This window comes from Diospyros lotus, chromosome 4, assembly GCF_014633365.1.
Source record: "Diospyros lotus cultivar Yz01 chromosome 4, ASM1463336v1, whole genome shotgun sequence".
NCBI classification, from domain to species: domain Eukaryota; kingdom Viridiplantae; phylum Streptophyta; class Magnoliopsida; order Ericales; family Ebenaceae; genus Diospyros; species Diospyros lotus.
The window spans coordinates 11,592,424-11,611,280 of record NC_068341.1 but is presented as its reverse complement, the minus strand read 5'-3'; the positions used below and the strand labels follow the sequence as shown (position 1 = coordinate 11,611,280).

Here is an 18,857-nt window from a genome sequence, read left to right as displayed (position 1 = left end):
AAGGCCCAAACCAAATTAATAATTAAATAAATAATCATATTACTTATTTAATTATTCTTATTTCTTAAATAATTGCATTTATAATTTAGTAATTCCATAATTACTAAATTTGCCCCCTTTTTCTTTTAAAAACGATTTCTATTGGGTGGGACTTTCTGGGTTCACAATTAAACTGGCAACGAGAATTAATCAATTATTAATTCTCGTAAATCACGAGTGACATCTAGCAATATGTCATGATTACCCAATTTAATGTGAAGCGGGAATGTGAACCTTACATTACGGTGTCCTGCAATACAGTCCCTCTATCATACTATATCCCGACGAGATATGAGATCACGGTCAGTAGGTCAAATCTCTCGATCTCGTCGTATGACCAAATCCAATAATCACACTTGACTAATATGACACAACCTCTACGGAATCCAAATTCCGCCGTCATATTACCTCGGCCAAGGATTTATCGTCAAGTGACCACTGGATCGCATAGGATATCTTCCTCGTATATCTCGAGATGATAGATTCCATGTCTGATGCACACATACCTCGTGTGTCACTGAACTAGGCACATAGATACGTACGGTTATCCCTGATTAGGACAACCATATAATATCGCTGATATCCTAATCCACTAACACACAGATATCCATGTCATCTCAGGTCTAAGGACTAATGCAAATCCGTAGTTAATATTAAATCATTGACCCGTGAGATAAAACCCATGTGATTCAATATTAATAGTCCCGTTCAGTGAACTCGTTCCTATAACGAGCACCCACTCGTCTTTCTTCTGTATTTTATACAGAGTGGTACGAGACCCACCAATCTTGTCTTTTGGCATCTTATACCGAACAAGGAGGAAGACGATGTGCCAGCCTTTGCGAGTTACTAATTATCCAAGTTAGAAACTCTATGGCCAGGAACATATTTATAGTATAACGTATTGTGGATTAACCGTCTCGATTATTCTTAACAATTAAGAATGGTATCCACTCCTTATTATACTAAAGGATATTTGTATGTTCAATTTAAATCATATTGCAATTTCAATCAAACATAAAACTTGCCATTAAATAAGGTTTAAAGAATTACAAGATCAAGCCATATTGTGTCACTAGAACTGGTCTTAAGGGCTTATATCTAACACTACCCTCCTAACCCTCTTCTATCATTGGACAGAGTCTTCTTTTCCTTTGCCTTCCTTTCTCTTTTGCTCCCTGTTTTCCTTTCTCCCCACATTTCTCATGATCTCCGTGTGGAGGATATATCTATCTACTCTGACAAACAAGTCTGCCAGGGACGCTGGAGGATCTAGGGAGAGCAACTCTTGGAGTGAGGCAAGTCATGTCCCTTGGAGCATGGCAGACACTATCACCCGGGCTAGCAAATCGGGAACTTCGAGAGTGGCGTTCTGAAATCTGTCCATGAACTAACGTAGAGTTTCTTTATTCCCCTGCCGAATACTAAGTATGTATGTGGCGTCCTTTTTCCTTCGACTATCAATCACAAATGTCTTAACAAATTTCGTTTTAAGCTGCCCAAATAAAGAGATAGTGTAAGACCTCATTTTGGCATAAGGCTGCCACGTAATTTTAGTGAGATTAAAATATCAAAAAGTGGGTTTAATAGTAAAATAAATTTTCGAATCAATTGCAGGGAATGCCCCGAAGTGTAATTGGTTATGGAAAATGATATAGTCTCGATGAGCGATCCAAAATATGATTTATGGATGTAAAAGAAATTTGAATTGAGATGATTTTTAGTACAGCTAAAATACAGTTTTGTATTAGGCTGAAATACCGAATTATCGTAGGAGACTTCCGAAAAATCAACAGAACCCTAGGGGGGCTTTGGTTTTTCATAACGATCAACCCTGAAGTAGTTTTAGGATGAAACAAAGGTCCAATGATGACGCATGGACGAAATTGTCCTTATCGAGTAAGTTTGAAATTATTAATTTAGAATTTAATGTATCGTGACGCAAATTAATTTATAATTTGAGGATATAATTGCAATTAGAAAATTGCTATGTGAAATAGAGCAGAAAAGTGAGATTTAGATGTATAATCTTTTTATAATGCAATTATATATATATATATGTACGCATTGTGTGTGTGTTGTGTGCGTGCTGTATGTGCGCAATAGGCATGCGAATGGAGGCAGGGGCAGCCGATGCTGTCTGCGTGCGTGTGTGCGGGTGGAATCCGTAAGAGATTTGGTAGGAGATTGATGTATAATTAATATATATATATATATATATATGGAAATGAAGAAGAAATGAAAACAGAGAGTTGCAGAGGGAGAGCCGTGAGGCTTGGCCGAGCGAAAGAATGGAAAAGGGAAATGCGAGAAAGAGAGCTTGGGCTGAGCCCAAAGAGAGCAAGATCAAGAGAGAGAGAGAGAGAGAACGGGCAATGGAGGACGGCCGAACTCGGCCATGGCTGCTCGGCCGCGAGCTGGTGGGCGAGGAGGAGGCGCGGGCTGCTCACGGTGGCGCTGTGCGTGCGTGCGGCGATAGCGGGAAGGCTCACGAGGTTGTCGGCATGGCCGGTAGCTTGAGATGCAGAAGCTGGGCATGGCGGGTGAATAGTAGCCATGCGTTGCAGTGAAGAAGAAGAAGAAGAAGAAGAAGAATAAGAAGAAGAAGAGAAGGAGGAGAAGAAGAAGAAGAAGAAGAAGAAGAAGAAAGAAGAAAAAGAAAGGAAAGAAAGAAGAAAAGGAATGCTGGGCATGTGCGTAGGAGTTGCAGGAAGAAAGCAGGGGAGGAAGAAGGTAAATAGTAGAAGAGAGAAAAGAAATAAAAGAAAAAGAAAAGAAAAGGAGAAAAAGGAAAAGAGATGGAGAAAAATTTCGAAAAATGTCAGAAAAATAGCAAAATGTAGATTTATGATTATTCTGAAGATTTTGGTGAGAAAAATGGTTCAATCACGCATTTCGAGATCGGGGTATGCATATCGAGGAAGCTTGAGAGGCTAAGATAAGGTAAGTAAAATTTTCTAAAAAATTCAAATAAATTAGGAAAGTTATTTTATGAATTGTTATAGTAAAATAATTGAGAAATATTTAGTTTGGATTTATTGAGAAAAAATAGAAAGAAATAGGAAAAAGACAAAGAAAATGCAAGAAATTATGAAAAATAGGTTTTAATACTTATTTAAATAAATATGATGATTAGGATGTTTTGAGGCTTAAGTTGAAGTGACTTGTGCGAATTTTGAGGTTGACACGCAAATCGAGATGATGCACATAAATCGAGGCAGTTACACACTTGAGGTTCAAAGCGCACTTCTCGAGGTTTAAGCAAGATTTTAAAGGTAAGCTAGTTTTCTCAAAACTTAATTTATTTATGAAAAGTATTTTCTGAAAACGTGCCCTATTGTTTGAAATGAAATGCCTATATGTTGAAATGATGTATGTTTCAAAGTATGTTTTGACATGTTGGCATGTTATGTTATGATGTGTTTGCACGTAGGTGCATTAACATGTTTCTGATAAGATGCATACATACATAAACGTTACCATCCATCATGCATTGCATATATTTGAGAGTACGAACAAGCAACATCGGCTCAGGCCAGTATGAAAGTTGTTAAAGGCTTGTCGGCTCAAACGGCCAAGTGGAAAGGACATTGTTGCATTTTGCATTCATGCATGTAAATTTTTAAATGAATGCTTACTTAGATGATTCATCATCTAACTTGGGCTTTGCCTCTGGAATATTCAAACGTTTCAAATGGAGATTGTAGTAGAAACGAAGATGAATAAAGCATGAAATGACACTTGGCAAAGTGCATGATGAAATGAATGTGAATGAAATGTATGATATGTAGCCCATGTATTTAAGTTCTGCTACTTTGTTCTCTGAATGTTTTGAAAGTCCATGATGTAAGATATGATTTATGATTGAAGTTTAAGGAATGATAATGTATAACCCTATTTAGGGTTAATGTTAGTTGAGAACTTATGTTATGTATTAAGTTATGTTGAGAACTTATGTCCCATTGATGAATAGCCTTGTATTGAGGATTGAGTTCGAAAAGCGATGATGTAAGAGTTGATTTATGATTATTGTTAAGATGTTAGGTTCGATTTTAACTTCCGCATTTGATGTATATGATGATTCTCTTTAAGATAAATGTATGAAAATTTTAGAATAGATAAGAGCAATTATATGGTTTAGTCGTAATTTTAAATAGAAAAAAAAATTATTATCCCAGAATTGTCCCAGTTTATAACGCGTCCGAAAAAGCGGGGCGTTACAGATAGAGGCCTCAAGTAAACTGTTGAACCATGTTCGGGCGTGTCTCGATAGAGTTAGGGAGAAGGCCCGGCATATTATGTCATTGTCCCATCCATACAATATCATCAACAATTCGTAGTTTTGAATATGATCATAAGGATCATTTTTGCCGGAATATAGGGTAATTTAGGGTATCTTGAATTTTTTGGGTAGTGGATTCTCTAATATATCTACAGTAAAGGGATATTTTTATGCGTTGTTGTTCATTTACGGCGGGGATTAGTTTCTTTCGTTCAAGTACTTCTTCGACTACCATTTTTATATCATCCCATATATTTGTTGTTGTTTGGTTATCCTGTCTTGTTGGTATACTGGCTGCATTTTCATGCTACCTCTGTCTTTGTGGGCTCCTAGCCTTGTTTTCCACTCCTGTGTTGAGAGTCTTGTCACCATCGTGGGCTGAGAGTCTCGTTACCAATGTGCGTTGAGAGTCTTGATGATCAGGTGGGTCTTGATGATTTAGTGGGTTTGGATGACCGAGTGACCCTTAATGACCGAGTGGCCCTTGATGACCGAGTGACCCTTGATGACCGAGTGGGTCTGATGAACGAATGGCCCTTGATAACCAAAAGGCCCTTAATGACCGAGTGGGTCTTGATGAGCGAGAGACCTGGAAAACAAACACACGGTTAGCGACGCGGGTGGGTGTCCCTGCGCAAACCCTCCGATACTTAAGTTAGTTCTCGAGAGCGAGAACACAAAAATGTATTCAAAGTGTAAGTGTGAGCATACCTGAGGTAAAGGGCGTGGCCTCTTATTTATAAAAGAGGGAGAGGGGGACACGTGGAAGCCATCCCAAGAGTCTTGCGGCCCATTTCGAGAGCTGCGGCCTATCTTGAGAGTCTCACGGCCCATTTTGGACTCTGGTCACAATTTGGACTCTCGGCGCAATTTGAACCCTCGACGCATTTTGGATTCTCGGCGCATTTTGGAATCTCGGCGTATGTTGGACTCTTGGCGTATTTTGGAGTCTCGGGGCCGTAAAATACCTGCCCACTCTGTCATTTGACTGAGTGACTTGGTTTTTGCATGCATTTGGAGGATAAGAGAGAGAGAAAGAGAGAGAGCGAGAATGGGGGGATAAGACCCCTACCCACTCGGTCATGACCGAGTGAGTTTTCACTTGAGCGGTTCCTATGCCTTAACGTCAACAACACATGTGCCTCAAGTTCAAGCCAAATTTTTACTTTGATGCAGATCGTATCTCTTAAAACGCAAAACAGAAAAGTTGTAGATAATTTTTTTAGCTTTCCATAGGATGTTTAATCATCTCAATTGGACCTTGGACAAGAGAGTTATGCTAAAAAAATCAAAGTAGTGTCGCACCCACTCGGTCATGATCGAGTGAGTGGGGACCAATTCCCCCTCTCTTTTTACCCACTCGGTCATGACCGATTGGGTCTTATCCACTTGGCTTTGAGTGCCCCTTTTGCCTTTTTGTCTTGGTTCGGATCCATTTTCGCTCCAATGCTTTACTCTGCTCCTTAATAGTGCGGGTGCATCAATTTTGAGCCTAATTTCAACCTTGATTTAGCTAGTATCTTTCAAAACTCAAAACACGAAAGTTGTAGATAATTCTCTTGGATTTCTATAGGATTTTAAATCCCCTTAATCGGAGCTTAGACTAGAGAGTTATACCCGAAAAACCAAAGTAGTGTCACACTCACTCGGTCATAACCAAGTGAGTCCTCCCCACTTGGTCCCGGCTCAACCTCTTGCTCCTTCAACTTGTTTCCTTGATCTCTTGCGACCCGTTTGACCTTTGGGTTTCATGTCCATGTCTCGTGACTCTTTTAGGTCCCGTGACTTTCCAAGTTTGCAAGGCATATCAATAACAAAAATAGTTTTATCAAATAAATATTTGTTATTAGTCTCTTGTGATATATTAGATTTATTTCTCATGTCTATATATCTTAAGTTGACTTTAAGTATAACAGAATAGTTATATCTTGTTGTATGCATCTTAAGTTGACTGAAGTTTTTCTTGAGTCAATCGAGGTGGGCCAGTATGGTTGGTCTGCATCTTAAGTTGACTAAAGTTTATCTTCGCTCGACCTAAGTTGGCCAGAATGTTTGGCATTTGTCTTAAGTCGAGTGATCCTTCAACTAAAGTTATGAATAAGGTTGCTAGACAATTTCAATCAACCGAAGTTGTGAGTTCAATCAACTGAAGTTCAACGGTTGTTTTTGTTTTTGCATCACTTTTTGTTGCACGCCCATAGATAGTTTTTTATATATGTTGTCACCTTGTTCCTCATTTTATGGCCTAGTTTTCTCATGCAAAAGTTATATTTGAATTAAAAGTAATTTGTCTTTAGATATGTCTCCTTATTTTAATCCTTTGTCTCAAAGAGCTTATGTTTAAATTTTCATATATTGATAAATGTATTTTGCTCGTGCAAATTTTTTTAATTAAAGATGGGTTGTTGGTTGACATATCTCTTTGTTTTGTTCCTTGTTATTTGTAAACAACCTAAAGATTCTTTGAATTTTAAACTTCATATTGACCATCTCTATAATAACTAGTTTTTGGAAGATGTATATATATATATATATGTGGTAAGTATGAAGGCCATAGTAGAACAAACTTAATAGAGCATTCAAACAAGAGTGAAAAGATTCAAAGTGCTGGAAGTGTGTTGGCTGGTGAAACTCTCAATCATTGGTGACTTGTTTGTAATTGTCTTTGGTTGTAAGTTTGTTGTTTTTATTCACTTGTTGTGTGAGAGATTTTATTTGCTAGCAATGTGATAGTGGTTCTTGCTTAGGCAAATGATTGTATATTAGTTCTACCTCCAATTGAAAATTAGTATTAATTCTACTTAGTGGAACCTCATGTTAAGTGTTGAGAGTCTCAGACTTAGTCTAAGTCTTGAGAGTTTTAGACTAAGTTTTAAGAGAGAGCATTAAACTCTTTAGACCTAAACCTCTATAAATATTCTCTTATTTTTTGTGGTTGTTTGATTTTATTGTGATTATCTATATTGCAATAACTTATTATTAAGATCACAAATTCAAAGGTTTTCAACAAAAGTTAAAATTATTAATTTTTGAAAAACTTAATTCACCACTCTCTTGGTTATTTTTTTGGGCAACACTCTTAAAATTTAGTAAAATTATAATAAATCCCTTGACATTTGAGAGATTACAATAATTACCCTTGTTATTAAAAAAACATAAATGACCATTTTACCTTTCTTCTATTTTTTCACTCATTTTATTTGATTTTAAAAATTAAAAATAAAAAAAACAAGTAATTTGTAACTAGCAACATTGTCAAAGACTATTTGAAGAGAGAGAAATGATGAGCTTAGATCATATTTGAGTTCATCATGATGACCTAGATTCATTATGTAGAGAGAGAGAGGCAGATGATAAACTTAGTCTATGTAGAGAGAAAAAGAAAGCAATAAGATGAATAAGAATAATAATGAGAAAAAAATTAGAGAGAGAAAGAAGAATAAGAAGAAAATGTTAGGGAGAGAGAAAGAAGAAAAAGAAGAAGGAGAAAGAGAGGGAGAAAAAGAAGAAAAAGATGTTGGAAAAAAAATTAGATAGAGAGAGATAGTGAAATCTTTCGAATTTAGATTCGAGAGAGAGAAAAAAAAATAAGAAGAAATCAAAAAGAGAGAAAAGGAATGTAACCCTTTATGTGAAGCTTATATTTGGGTTAAAAAAAACGAGACACGAAGAGAGGAAGGGGAGACGAAAAATAAATCAAAGAGAGAAAGAAAGAAAGAAAGAATATGCCTTTACTTTTATTGTCGTTGTAATCAACAAACCTCGATGTTGTTGTTTCTCTCTTGATTCTAGTCATTGTCATCATTCGTTCATTGTAGATAGATAGAGAAAACAAGAGATGAGATATAAAAGAGAGAGAAATGATAAGAAAATAGGAGAATAAATTTAAATATAAGTATATTTTTTGTTTTTTATAAAATTTAACAATAATTAATTGACAGTATAAGAGAATTAAACTTTAGGTATTCTTTTATATATTTTCAAACACCAAAAATATTTTTTACAATTACTCTAAACTTGAGTGCGTTCTCCATTCTTGTTCCTATGAATTGAATATATTTTTAAAATATTTGTTGAATTAAAAATATGAATTTATTTTGTATTCTAAGTTCATTATGTTTTTAATAAAAAACAAAATTTTGATGAAATGAGTTTTTAAATTTAAAAAATTCAACAACGATGGTTAAATTTATTACGTTGACAGTGATCTATTCAGTTTATATATTTTTTAAAATTGTATTAAAATTAATATAATAAATATATAATAAGTGATATATTTAATCTATTGACAGTGAGTTTTTGTTTGGTAAAAAGAATATGATTGTAATTTATAAGTTTGTTTATTCACACGTATTAATATCTATAATTTTATTATAATTAATTCAAATACTTTGAATGAAATTTCGAGAGATATCCATAGTGGAAGGGGTTCGCTTCTAGTTCACAGCCCACCGCCAATCCCATTTTTTTTAGTCCACAACGCAGTCGGACCTCATGGACTGGGCCCACCGCGTTTATGCTTTCGGGGTACATTCACTGAACCGGTGTCCCTTCGGCCTCTGTTGCTTCGCATAGACGATAGGTCGATCTGAGGGTTTCCGAGCAGCTGAACAATGGCTTCCACCAGAACCCAATTGCAGGACGCAGCTTTTCTCCCTTCTGGGTCTAGTTCCTGGAAATACGACGTCTTCTTGAGCTTCAGAGGCTCAGACACCCGCCACGGCTTCGTTGAACATCTCTATTCGGCTCTGCGTGAGATGGTCATTTTCCCGTACCAGGATGACCCGAAGTTGGAGAAAGGTGAATCGATTTCTACTGCGCTCCTGAAAGCCATCGAAGAGTCGAGGCTTGCCGTCGTTATTTTCTCCGAGAACTACGCTTCTTCCAAGTGGTGCTTGGAGGAACTCGTTAAGATCCTCGACTGCCAGAAGACGAGGGGACTCACCGTTTTACCCGTGTTCTATAAAGTAAATCCCTCGGATTTACAGAAACAAAGAGGAAGCGTTGGAGAAGCATTCGCCAGACACGAGCGAGATTCCAGTGAAGAGGAGGAGAAGCAGAAGGTGCGGAGATGGAGGAATGCTCTAATGGAAGCGGCCAGCATTTCTGGGTGGGATTCAAATACACACGGGTAACAACTACCTCTCAACAAGTCAAAATAGTTAAATTCCTTGTTAAAATAGTTAATACCATATTGGATTTGGTAATATCTAAGTGAAATTCAATAATAAATGGATCTTTTGCATTTGGCCCCTATTAGATCTAGATGGAATCTAAATACCAGGTAGTCGTTATTGAGGCTTCAAGGTTTGGCTTCAATTCCCTAGCAGAGGAGTCCCTTCTGTTTTAGCATTTTTAATTTGACAGATCTTTCCTATTTGCTGGCAGCTGGACTTTGCATGGATATTTCTATTCAATATTAATTCATTATAATGTGTTACTTCTGCTGCAATTACCTCACGTTAAAGAAAGAAAACTAAAAATAAAGGTTAAATTGAACCAAAACAATTGGATTATGTCTAGGTACATATTTTCTCAATCAATATGTTTCTGAGTCACCTAACTAAGATCTGTCTTTGGTTTCTTAAACTCATCTAATGGGCAGGCCTGAAGCAAAGCTTGTCCACGACATTGTCATTCATATTCTAAGTATACTGGGATATAATGGTTCAAGCATTCTTGAAGATGTTGTTGGATTGTATCCTCGTGTAGCAAAAGTGATATCACTATTAGAAATGGGATTGGAGTTGGATGATCCACGTATAGTAGGGATATGGGGAATGGGTGGTATAGGAAAGACTACTATTGCCAAGGCTGTCTATCACCAAATTCGTTCTCAGTTTCATGCCAGTTGCTACCTTCCGAATGTCAGAGAAGCTGCTGGTGTGCATGGCTTGGAGTCATTGCAAAAATCTCTTTTTAAAGACCTCTCGGTCTCAGACAATGATATAAAAATAAGAAATATTGATGAGCCTAGGACAATAATGAACAGGGTACGGTGTAAGAGGGTTCTTGTAGTCCTGGATGATGTAGACCATTCAGATCAGCTGGATGCCCTTGTTGGAAGACTTGATCGGTTTGATCCGGGAAGCAGAATTATAATAACAACCAGAGACCGTCATTTACTTGCCAGATATGGGAAGAGTAGTAGTGTCTACAGCGTTGAGGGACTAAATGATGAGGAAGCTTTTAAGCTATTTTGTTGTAAAGCATTCAGGAACAACCAGCCAACACCAGGTTTTGAGCATCTCATCAAACGTGCAGTTGATTACGCCAAAGGAGTTCCACTAGCTCTTAAAGTTTTGGGCTGTTTTCTAATTGGCAGAAAGGTAAACGAATGGCAGAGTGCAATCCATAGATTGGGACAAGAGCCTAATCCAGATATTCAGAAAGCGCTCATATTAAGCTATGAAGGACTGGCGCATGAGGAGCAGGAAATTTTCCTCGACATTGCCTGCTTCTTTAAACGGTATAGCGAGTACTACACAGTTGTGAATATACTGGATGCTTGTGGTTTTCACACGGATATTGGAATAAGGATTCTTGAAGACAAGGCACTTGTAACTATAAGAGACAATAAGATAGATGTGCATGATCTGATACAAGAAATGGGACGGCATATTGTTTATAAAGAATCCTCAAAAGAGCCTGGTAGAAGAAGCAGGTTGTGGAAGTACGAAGACATCTACGATACACTCACAAAAAAAACCGTAAGTGCAAGTGCTCTCATTTGAGAATGTGTTAAATTTGTCAATTATCTTCTCATCTAAGAGCCTAGGTTAGTCCAGTGAGGGGTATCTTTATTTTTTATATTTTTGTTTTTACTCTCAACAATTTCTTCTCATGCATGCTTGGCCAAACTTCATTATGTAATTGGACCAACAAAATCTTTGCCTGTTAAGTCATGAATCATCATGTCATCACAAAACTTAAACTAGTACATAGAAATATATATCTTGAACTTGTATAATATTATTTTTTGCTCCTAGTAGAATGGAACATATTTAAATAGATTATTTTGCACAGCATTCACTTTGTTTGATTAAGGATAAAAAAGCTGCATTTCCCTTTCGTTAAGATTCGGTTTCTTATTTTTACCGCTTGTTTGTTAGGGGACAAAAGCAGTGGAGACTATAGTTTTTGATTCTCATGAAACAAAAGAGGTATTCTTGAGTCCTGATACGTTTTCAAAGATGAGCAGATTGCGACTGCTCAAGCTTAGTAATGTTCAGCTTCCTGATGGTCTTGACTACCTCTCCAATGATTTACGCCTTCTTGATTGGCACGAATACCCTTTAAAATACCTGCCATCAAATTTTCAACCACACAGCCTTGTCAAACTAAAAATGTCGAGTAGCTGCCTGGAACGACCTTGGAATGGAACAATGGTACGAGTAAATTAAATCCTATTGCTTTTTTTTTTTTAAACTATACATGCTTGCGTTACTGAAATCCTATTTATTCTAATAAACTTTGTCTATTAATATCTATGGCAGTGCCTAGACAAGTTGAAATATGTTGACCTCAGTTATTCACTGTGCATGCCGAAGAATCTAGATTTTACACAGGTAACAAATCTTAAGGAATTAATTCTTGAAGGTGCGAACTTAGTTGAGATCGACCCATCCATTGAAGCCATAAAAAGGCTTACGTTCTTAAATTTGAGGGGCTGCAAATATCTTAAGGTTCTTCCTATGGGCTGGCAGCTTAAATCCCTTAAACAACTTGTTCTTTCTGGTTGTTCAGAACTAAAAAATGTTTCCAAAGTCTTAGCGTCTACAGAATGCTTAATTAAGCTTGATTTGGATGGGACTTGTGTAAAGGAACTGCCAGTTAAACATCTCAGCAATCTTCAATTTATTAGTCTGCGGGATTGCCAAGAACTTACAAGTCTTCCAAGTGGCATTTGTGGGTTGAAACTTCTTGCAAGTTTGAATGTTTCTGGCTGCTCAAAACTTAGCAAGTTGCCTAAGAACCTAGGAGGATTGGAGAGATTGCAGGAACTTCGTGCTGATTTTACTGCTATCAAGCAACCACCATTCTCAATTATACACCTGAAGGAACTTAGGGTTTTGTCATTTTTGGGATGCAAGGGAGGAGTAACATCAACACAATGGAAGTCACTGTTCTCATCATTTCAAATTCATCAAGATCCCATGGGTTTTGAGCTACCTGCTCTATCAGGCTTGCACTCTTTGCTTTTACTAGATCTCCGTAACTGCCACTTCTCAGAAGGATTTCTCCCAGATGACCTAGGCTCCTTATCCTCATTGCAGTGTTTATACCTGAGTGGTGCCAACATTATCACTTTGCCAACAAGCATCAGAGGTCTTTCTCAGCTTACCACTCTTGAATTGATGGATTGCAAGGAGCTTAAAAGGTTGCCCAATCTCCCGAAAAATATCGTTTCCATTAATGCAAGTGGATGCACATCATTAGAAACATTTCCTACTATATTGCCTAGAAAGCTTGCGGGGGTCAGTTTAATGCATTGTCATACACTATTAAAGAATAGGCCCAGCCTCCCCCTTGAACTTTTAAGAAATTATCTTGAGGTCCATCTCTCTCTCTCTCTCTCTCTCTCATGTCTTCATTTGTTGTAGCAGGGTTTTAATGATTTCCCAGAATTCGCTATTGTTGTTCCTGGAAGAGAGATTCCTCTCTCATGTCTTCATTTGTTGTAGCAGGGTTTTATTGATTTCCCAGTCTCACTCTCTCTCTCTCTCTCATGTCTTCATTTGTTGTAGCAGGGTTTTAATGATTTCCCAGAATTCACTATTATTGTTCCTGGAAGAGAGATTCCAAAGTGTTTCAGGTATCAAAATAATATGGGGCATCATGTTCGAATCCAGCTGCTGCCAGATTGGTATCAAAGGCTCAGGGGTTTTGTTGTATGTGCTGTTTTTGAAGCAAAGGCTCCTCCAATTGATGCCCAAGTCCATGTGGAATGCTACGGGATGCGCAATGATGATGTAATCTATGCCACGGATATCCTCATTGGCAGCTTTCAATTTCAGTCCGATCACTTACTTTTTGATTGCATGGCACTTGGTGAAGGTAGTTGGAAGGTGGGGGGATATGATTTGAAAACTTGGACTGAGATCATCTTTTATTTTAGTAGTTATAGTCCTGAAATGTTTGTCCCAGATAAATGTGCTGTTCATATAGTATATGAGAATGACAAAGAATGGCCAGATCCACATGCAAGTGTTCAACAATGGATGCAAGGTATTGTATTGAAAAAGGGAAGTCGACATATCTTTGACTACAAGATAGAGATAGGAGAACAGTCGAATCCTAAAAGACTGAGAGACACTGCTGACTCTCAGTCTGAGCTATCAGAAATTTCATTTCAAAGTATTGGTGATTCAGCAGCTGAGCTATCAGAAATTTCAATTCCAATTATTGGTGATTCAGGAGCTGAGCTACCAGAAATTTCAGTTCACAGTATTCGTGATTCAGCGGCTGAGTTGGACATCATCCATCGTGTTTCAAGAGGCAAATTTGAACCAGGTAGAAATTCATTCTGGCCCAGGTGGACCGATGGGAGGATTGAAGCAGTAGGATTCGATCATCCATGTTTCGGGGGTGGCATATGGTTCTCAGTGGCTAAGTCTCCGTGAATTTGTGAATTATATTGACGAGTGTTGTTATATCATTTGTTAAGTTATATATTTAATGTATTTTATTTTTAAATAAAATACAATAATTATACAATCTTTTTAACATTCTAAATTAATATTTAACTCTATAAAATAAATTAAACCATCACTAAATTCACATTTATTTTAATATTAAATGTCATAAAATAATACAATAACAATTTATAACATTCAACTTAATTTTTACTGTACAAACTTATATAAAAATAATTTTATTGACTAGATCCGTGCAAGGTTGCTGCTGATTTTCATGGATTACATATACTAGGTTGCTGTGTGATCCCCCGACAATAGGATAACCCAACCTTTTATGTTCATTAACTAACTCATATTTGCAGCACTCTGAAGTCCCAACCAAAATTCGACCTATTTTGGAGGGGTTAGGTTTGTTTAGTTCTTGTTATGATTGAGCTGGTTTTATGTTAAAATGATTGAATTTTACAATCACATTTAAAATAATTTTTGTTCACTAATATATGTACAGTAAGTATTATTAGTAAATTACGTTTGATGAAAAGTGGACAAACAAAGCATGAAAAGAAATATAATTGCGTATAAACTATGCATGGTAAATAGTTGCTACTTATTTTTAAGCTTGATGAAAAATAAAATTATATTTAAAAATGTAATTGTCGTTTTATCTAAATGTGATTATTTTTTAATAGTACTATAATCTGTCTCCAAGAAAATGTTTGGTTATGCTTTTTTGTCCATGTGTTAATAATTTAAGCACACTATTTAAATATGACAAATTTACTAATAATTATAATTTTAATTAACTATTTTAAATATTAATATAGTGACTCATATAAGTATGGTGGTCACTAAGAGTTTTTCACATTTCTCGTGTATGTTACTAATATACAAAATAGGATCATTTTCTTGTGTAATTAAATAAATATAATTATATATAATATTTCTTGATCCTTATTAAAAAGGAAACAAAGAATGCCTCTAATAATTTAAGATTTCTCTAAAATTTTTAATTTATAATATTTTTAAGTCGATAAATATTTGGATAAGATATGTTTAAAATACATTAGTTATATAATATGTGTTTGGTAAATAAAAAACTTATAAATTGTGAAAGTTATAAAATGAATAAATCTATTACTTACTTATTTTTATAAACAAATATATAAAAATAATTTTTAGGTAAAAAACTTAAGTATCTGTTGTGACAAAGGGAAATATACCATCAATTGTTAAACAATAAATTTGATATTTTATTAATAAATATCATTTAAACCTAAAAATATATTTTTATATACTGTAATTTAAACCTATTTTAATTTTAATAAAATAATATATAAAAATCTAAAAATATAGTTTTATACTATAGTTTGTGATATATATATATATATATGTAAAGAGAGAGAGAAGAGATAATGATCAGTAAATGATGGACGATGAATGATAAACAATAACAGTTGTGATCGTAGTTGTGAACGGCGACAACGGTGGCTGACACTATTATCAATTAAAAAATTAAAGAAATAACAAATGAATTTTAGGAAAGAAAGGTTGGGAAAGAAATGAATTTAGGAATTTAAACACTGCAAAAGAAAAAATTGGTCTCGAAGTAGCTTTTCAAAAATAATAAATCTATTTGGATAGATTATAACTTTTGAATTTTTTATAAGGTTAATTATCTTTTTGTTTTGTTAAATATTATTAAAATAATATAAAACAAAAATTAAATAACTTTTTATCTGAATAGATTTTAGTCATTTAGCAAAATTCAAAAACAATAAATCTTTCAAAAATACGAATGATGGCATTTAAGCTACACGCAATCAAACCTCGCAGCGGAAGACTTTTAACTGAAAAACAAGGAAATAAAATAGCCTTGTCAATAACCTTCAAAATTGAATCCATTTACCGTTTGTCGGTTGGGCAGTGCATTTTATTTTAGGCTATGTTTGGGAGTTTTGAAGGATCAAAAATGAAGAGTTTATAAAAGAAAAGAAAAGAAAAGAAAAGGAGGAGGAAGAAAAAGTAATTAGTTTTATTTTGTGTCCCATCCTATACCTTTCCCCTTTCTTTTCAAATTTCTTTTAAATTGTCTTCTTTTTTTCTTTTAAATTTATATTGGTGATATCTTAACAAAAATAAATTTAAATTTAAAAATATTTTTATCTTTTGTAATAATAAATTCTCCTCATAACCTTTAAAGATGAAAATGGGGAGGGTATGGGTTACCTTTTGTTCGTCTTTTCGTATCTTTATTCTCATATTATTTAATTTTTTTTTCATTTTTATTTTTCAACTCTACACTTATAAAGTAACGGATACTTGATGAGTATAATAAATTAAGGTGATATGCAAGCGAGATTATAATTAGATTAGTTTTCAAGTTTGAGAGGACATGTTTGATTTTTTTTTTAATCTATTTATGTATTATAATATATAATTAGATAAGATAATCTACATATATGTATGTGTGTATATATATATATGTATGCATATATTAAGTAAGTTAGGATATGGATAAACACTATTTTTATTTATTTGAATTATATTAAAAGAAAATATCGTAAAACATCTACAACTTATAAGCTATGCCATAGTCTGAGCCCATAACGAATACAAAGAAGATAAAACAACCAAACAACTAAAAAAACCCTTTGAACTAAGGTACAATAAACAAATCTTATGTATAATAATATATAATTGTCAGAAGAGACTTCAAAAGATTAACATCAAGAAGGCACGATCCCCACACCTGGTGACGAGCACTAGTAGGGAACCAACAAATAGGAAAAAATTGTTAACTCATAAATTTGTACCTTTGCACGAGATGTTGGTGTAGGAACATTCTATCAACCCCCAATCATTCTCCAGACAATGAGGTAATTGCCATTTTATTTGAAGGTTAATGCAAGAATATGTCCAATATACTAAGAAGCACGATTCAATAGAGCAAGGACGATTAGTTTGTTAGAAACGGTGCGACTCTAAAGAGTATGGGAGAAGGGGATGGTGATCAACTGTGTTCTGTGCTCAAATAACACACTGAATTTGATGTGCTAATTGAGAGACGAGTAACACCCTTTATCTTGAAAGTACTTATTATTCTACTCTCTCCAAATAAAATAGACCATTGCCTGCAAAACCAAACAATTAGTTATTTGCTAAGAATTCTTATCATTCCATCTAATTGCAACTCATATACCTTACTTAGGCTATTCTTATGATTCTTTTCTTAATACTTAAATCTTTCTCACTAAAAGGATAATTTTAATAAATATTCACAAAATAAAATATCCATTATCATTTGTACTCGCTCCTACAACTTTTTGGGAGTACAATCACCACTAGGAGATGCCACTGATAATCAACCATATGGCACAATCATATTTGGGCTTGGTTGGGTCAATAAGTTGTTCAATCCATTATTTAAGAAAAACTAAAATGGTCATTCACATGTAAAGTTTTTAAAATATTAGGAGAAACTCATATTAAGTTTCATTCAAGACAATGTCATTAGATTTTTTTACCTTTAAACATAAAAATCACATTACAAGCAGTCATTTAAATAGTTGAGGAATTCATTACTGGAACTTGAAATTTCAAGTTTTAACAGTATAATTAAGTAATACAAAGGTATTCTATTTCTTTTTTTTTAGAGCACATTCTCATTTTTACATTGGTTTATTTTGGGGGTTATTTTTTAACCATTACATTTAGCAATATTTATGAGTTCAGATAAATTTATAATCCAAACCAAACTAATTAAGGTAATTTTGAGGTGGTTTAATTATTTAATTTACTCTATAAAATTGGTCCTGATTTAAGTCTAAAGAGACAAACTCGATAGAATTAGTTTGATTTAGTTTTGACACTTGAATTTATGGGAATGAACTCGCCCAATGAGGATGCGTAAAAGTAAACCTATAATAAAAAACACAAAACATCTTTACCTTTTTCAATGAACTCGCCCAATGAGTATGTTTACTAATAATAATAATGAACCCTAGATAATTAAATAATACATGATTTTATTACACTTTTTCATTATTTCTGTTACTTGATTTTTTGAGTTGCATTTTCTTTTCTTTTTTTATTAAAATATCTAATTTCTTTCCTTTTTACCTTTTTTTCACTTTTTTTTTTTGGTTCAAAACATCTCTGAAAGCGTATATATGTTTTTTTTTTTGTTGCTAAAATGGAAGTGTATATTTTAACCTAGGAAAAACACAAAAAAAAAAGAGTATATTTTTTGACCCTAAGACTCACTCTTTATTTCAAGTTTTTTAAATAAAAATAATTATCAATGTTCATAATAAAAAGTTAAAATTCATAGTCTCATGTTTGTCAGCAAATATTAATTAATACTTAAGTTAATGTCCAACCAAAACTTTCAATATCATTTACTTATCTTTGGACAAAAGATTCAACCAAATTGGGTTGACTTTAATCAGGCTTTTTTTTGTTCTATTTTTGTTATGATTGGATTGATATTAAGTTTAAAATTATGAACTTTTGATTGGGTTGGACTTAAATTTTAATTAAACTTAAAATAAGCTAATTCATGAACATTTTTAATGATGTTGTCATTTTCTTACACATAATTTTTATTATCATTAATTTTTGTTTAATTTTGAAAGGTGCATTCTAAATCATTTGGGTCAGGTTCGGACATCGGGTGTTACTTCTCATGAATCTTCCTACCAAAGAGAAATCAATTTGGGTGTGGCCGGATTGGATGGATTAAATTGAGGTAAAAGCCAGCTAATAATTAAAATAAAATAGAAAAAGAGTTACAAATTAACTATATTTATTGTTTACTTTAAATAAAATTATTATTAATTATTTTTATAATATGAGCAAACTGTTACAAATTTTGGATAAAATTATTATAAAGTATTAAA

At 34.3% G+C, this 18,857-nt stretch overlaps 1 protein-coding gene across 5 annotated transcripts; it reads left to right on the top strand.

The window, feature by feature from the left end:
• The first annotated feature begins 8,797 nt into the window (after nt 1-8,797).
• On the top strand, nt 8,798-13,979 carry LOC127799040 (disease resistance protein RPV1-like). Of its 5 annotated transcripts, none has more exons than XM_052332742.1 (5): nt 8,798-9,452; nt 9,927-11,031; nt 11,434-11,709; nt 11,818-12,505; nt 12,598-12,825. In XM_052332742.1, the coding sequence occupies exons 1-5, from the start codon at nt 8,935-8,937 to the stop codon at nt 12,672-12,674; spliced, it is 2,664 nt and encodes an 887-aa protein (XP_052188702.1). In that variant the 5' UTR covers nt 8,798-8,934; the 3' UTR covers nt 12,675-12,825. The 5 variants fall into 5 exon arrangements, with proteins under 5 accessions (XP_052188702.1, XP_052188699.1, XP_052188700.1 ...); XM_052332739.1 differs by adding an exon at nt 12,928-13,211 and having other exon boundaries at nt 8,799-9,452; nt 11,818-12,876; XM_052332737.1 differs by adding an exon at nt 13,069-13,979 and having other exon boundaries at nt 8,801-9,452; nt 11,818-12,876.
• The last annotated feature ends 4,878 nt before the right edge of the window (nt 13,980-18,857 follow it).

Bases quoted from the DNA above. Each gene is read 5' to 3' on its own strand.
- LOC127799040 (XM_052332737.1), top strand. From the start codon at position 8,935: ATGGCTTCCACCAGAACCCAATTGCAGGACGCAGCTTTTCTCCCTTCT. The intron at 9,453-9,926 runs GTAACAACTACC...TCTAATGGGCAG, and splicing joins TGGGATTCAAATACACACGG to GCCTGAAGCAAAGCTTGTCC. The intron at 12,877-13,068 runs GTCCATCTCTCT...CATTTGTTGTAG, and splicing joins TTTTAAGAAATTATCTTGAG to CAGGGTTTTAATGATTTCCC.